The following is a 2,816-nucleotide window of genomic DNA, read 5'->3' as shown; positions in this document are numbered from 1 at the left end:
CTGGCTTACGCCCTTCCCAATTTTGAACCATGCAGTGTTCCCTTGCTCTGTTCTGACGACTGCCTCCTGGTCCAAGTATAGGTTTCGCATTAGCACGATCAAGTGTCACGGGATTCCCATTCTTCTCAGAGTCAGCCACAGTTTGTTATGGGGTGAGATAATACCTCATAGTTGTTTGATTTGCATCTATCTGATTACTAGGGATTCTGAACATTTCTTCATGTGTGTGTTTGCCATCTGACTGTCCTCTTTGGTGAAGTGCCTGTTCATATCCTGTGCCCATTTCTTGACTGGGTTGTTTCCCTTTCTCTTGTTGAGGTGTTGGAATTTTTTTAATACAGTTTGATACATTTTATATACAGGTCCCTTATCAGATATGTGATTGCCAGATATTTTTTCCCCAGTCTGTGGACTTCATTTTTAACCTGTTGGAGAAGTTTTGGGGTTTTTTTGAGGTGTTTTTGTTGCCCCGCCCCTGGAGTTTTTTTGATGTGCATTCACTAGTGTTTTTGAAACTGGCGGTAGAGACTTTTTTAGGTCGTGGATGTAGAATGAAGGCTAAAACAGCAGTTGCTCCATAGTTAGGTTACTATGTTGGGAAGCAAAACTGCTGCGTACTCACAGGTGTGTAGGTCGTGGCTGTAGAATGAAGACGAGAACAGCAATTGTTCCACAGTTTGGTGAATGTTGGGAAGCAAAACGCTGCGAGCCCACAGGTGTGCAGACTGGGCCCTGGAGGTTTGCATACGCCTCGCTCCTCCCCGCATGTCTCACCTGCCGGATGGGGCTGCTCCAAACGCGTCACCAGTTCCAGTCGTGCGCACACCGCGGCACATCCCTGCCGGCGTTTTCGCGTTCGCTAAGTTTGTCCTCAGCGCCGCGCCGTCGCCCCGCCCTCTCCGCTGCAATGGCGGCAGCTCCGCCGCTCTCCAAGGCTGAGTATCTGAAGCGCTACTTGTCCGGAGCAGATGCGGCCCTCGGCGGGGGCCCCGAAGCCGGCCGCAAGCGTCGCAAAAAACGGCCGAAGCCTGGCGGGGCTGGCGGCAAGGGGTGAGTCTTCGGCCGGGGCAGGACCTGTGGCATCCCGCCGCCCAACTGACCCTGCGTCTCGGGGCCTCGGCGCCGCTCTCCCCTCGGCTGCGCCGGTTCCCTCTTCTCTGCTCACTCAACTTCTCCCGAAGCTCGGGCTCCTCTGGGGCACTTTGAGCACTCTTTCTCCGCCTTCGTGCCTTCTGACCTCTCTATGTTGTTGTTAGGTGCCGTCGAGTCGACTGCAACCCCTAGCCACCCTGTGTACAACAGCTCTGAACCTTTCTCTGTCCTGTGCCAACCTCATCGTCTCCGACACAGCTACCCCCATTACCCCACTCACTGAGTCAACCCATCTCATCCAGGGTCTTCCCCTCCTGCGCTTTCGCTCCACCCTCCCAAGCATGATGTCCTTCTCCAAGGACTGGTCCCTCCTGGCCACGTACCCAAAGTATGTCAGACAGGGCTCCCAAATTCCTTGCCTCCCAAGGAGCAGCCTGGTTGCACCCTTTCTAGGACGAACCCCTTTGATACTCTTGTCAGCACATGGTATATTCAATACTCCTCTCCGCACCACAACTCAGAGGCACAGTGAAGCTAACTCAGTGCCTTGGGGTTTGGAATTTTAGGATCCTGAGTTGGAGTCGCCTGGTCACAGCTGTTAATAATGTTATTACAATACTTGTACAATTCTTACTTGATATCAAGCACTATTTTAAGTACTTTAGATATAAATGGAATTATTTGAGTTTCACAACAAAGTAGTTTCATAAAGTAGGTATTGTTTTTACCATTTTACAAACAAGGAAACTTTTGTAACCCCGTGAAGTTAAAGAGTTTCAGGAAATTAGTTTATTGTCTTTCCTGGTTTGGATCTAATTCCGCCCCCCCTCCCCCCTTATTCTCTGCTTTCCTTTCCCTCTCAATTGGGTGCATTCTGTGATGGTGGTCCAATGTAGTGAACTAGCTTAGCTTTGCAGCAAGATTGTTCGGTTTGGATCTTAACCTACGCAGCTTTGTGGGCTTGGGCGAGGTACTGAATCTGTTTTTTGTCTACGTTATTTTCATCTTGCAAACAGGAATATACTAATAATACTAAATGTTGTTAGGTGCCCTCGAGTTAGGTATTACTCACAGTGACCCTGTGAACAATGGATCTGAATGCTGCCCTATCCCGTGCCATCCTCAACATCTCTGCCACACTTGAGCCCATGGGTACAGTCACTGGATTAACTCATCTCGTTGAGAATCTTCCTCTCTTTCACTGACTCTCCACCTTTCCCAGTATTATGTTCCTTTCCAAGGACTGGCCCATTCCTAACAAGATGCCAAACATGTGAGATGAAGTTTCACCATCCTTTCCTCCAAGGAGCACTCTGGCTGCACCCTCTCCAGGGTATGCTTGTTTATTCTCTCCATATCTGTTTTTTTGTGGCAGTCCATGACATATGTGGTACTCTTCTCCCACACCATAATGGAAAGACATCGATTCTTCTTCTGTCATGATAGTGCTTATATGCAGTGGTATTAGGATTTTAAGAAAAACACAAACCAGCTGCGATGGAGCTGATTCCAACCCATGGTGTCCCTGTTTGTGACAAAGTAGAGAACTGTACCCTACAGAGTTTTCGGTGGCTGCTTTTTTAGAAGTAGATCACCAGGCCTTCTGAGGTACCTTTGGGTGTACTACAGTGACTCAGCCTTCCAAACTCCCAGTTTGCTACTTACCTCCAAAGTACTCTATTGCCGGTATGTAAAAGTTCCTCTTGTTTGTTGTTGTTGTTGTT

General features: G+C 48.8%; 1 protein-coding gene across 1 annotated transcript in view; it reads left to right on the top strand.

Moving 5' to 3' along the window:
- The first annotated feature begins 907 nt into the window (after window positions 1-907).
- Window positions 908-2,816, top strand: part of BUD13 (BUD13 homolog (S. cerevisiae)) — a 36,469-nt gene continuing 34,560 nt past the window's right edge. The window contains exon 1 of the mRNA XM_006890872.1: window positions 908-1,050. Within this exon, the coding sequence (XP_006890934.1) occupies window positions 908-1,050 (143 nt within the window). The remainder of the gene's footprint in view (window positions 1,051-2,816) is intronic.

This window comes from Elephantulus edwardii, unplaced genomic scaffold (genome assembly GCF_000299155.1).
Source record: "Elephantulus edwardii isolate Elephantulus edwardi_28Jun2011 unplaced genomic scaffold, EleEdw1.0 scaffold00093, whole genome shotgun sequence".
In the NCBI taxonomy this organism is placed as follows: domain Eukaryota; kingdom Metazoa; phylum Chordata; class Mammalia; order Macroscelidea; family Macroscelididae; genus Elephantulus; species Elephantulus edwardii.
The sequence above is the reverse complement of the archived record's forward strand: the minus strand, read 5'-3'. Positions and strand labels throughout refer to the sequence as shown.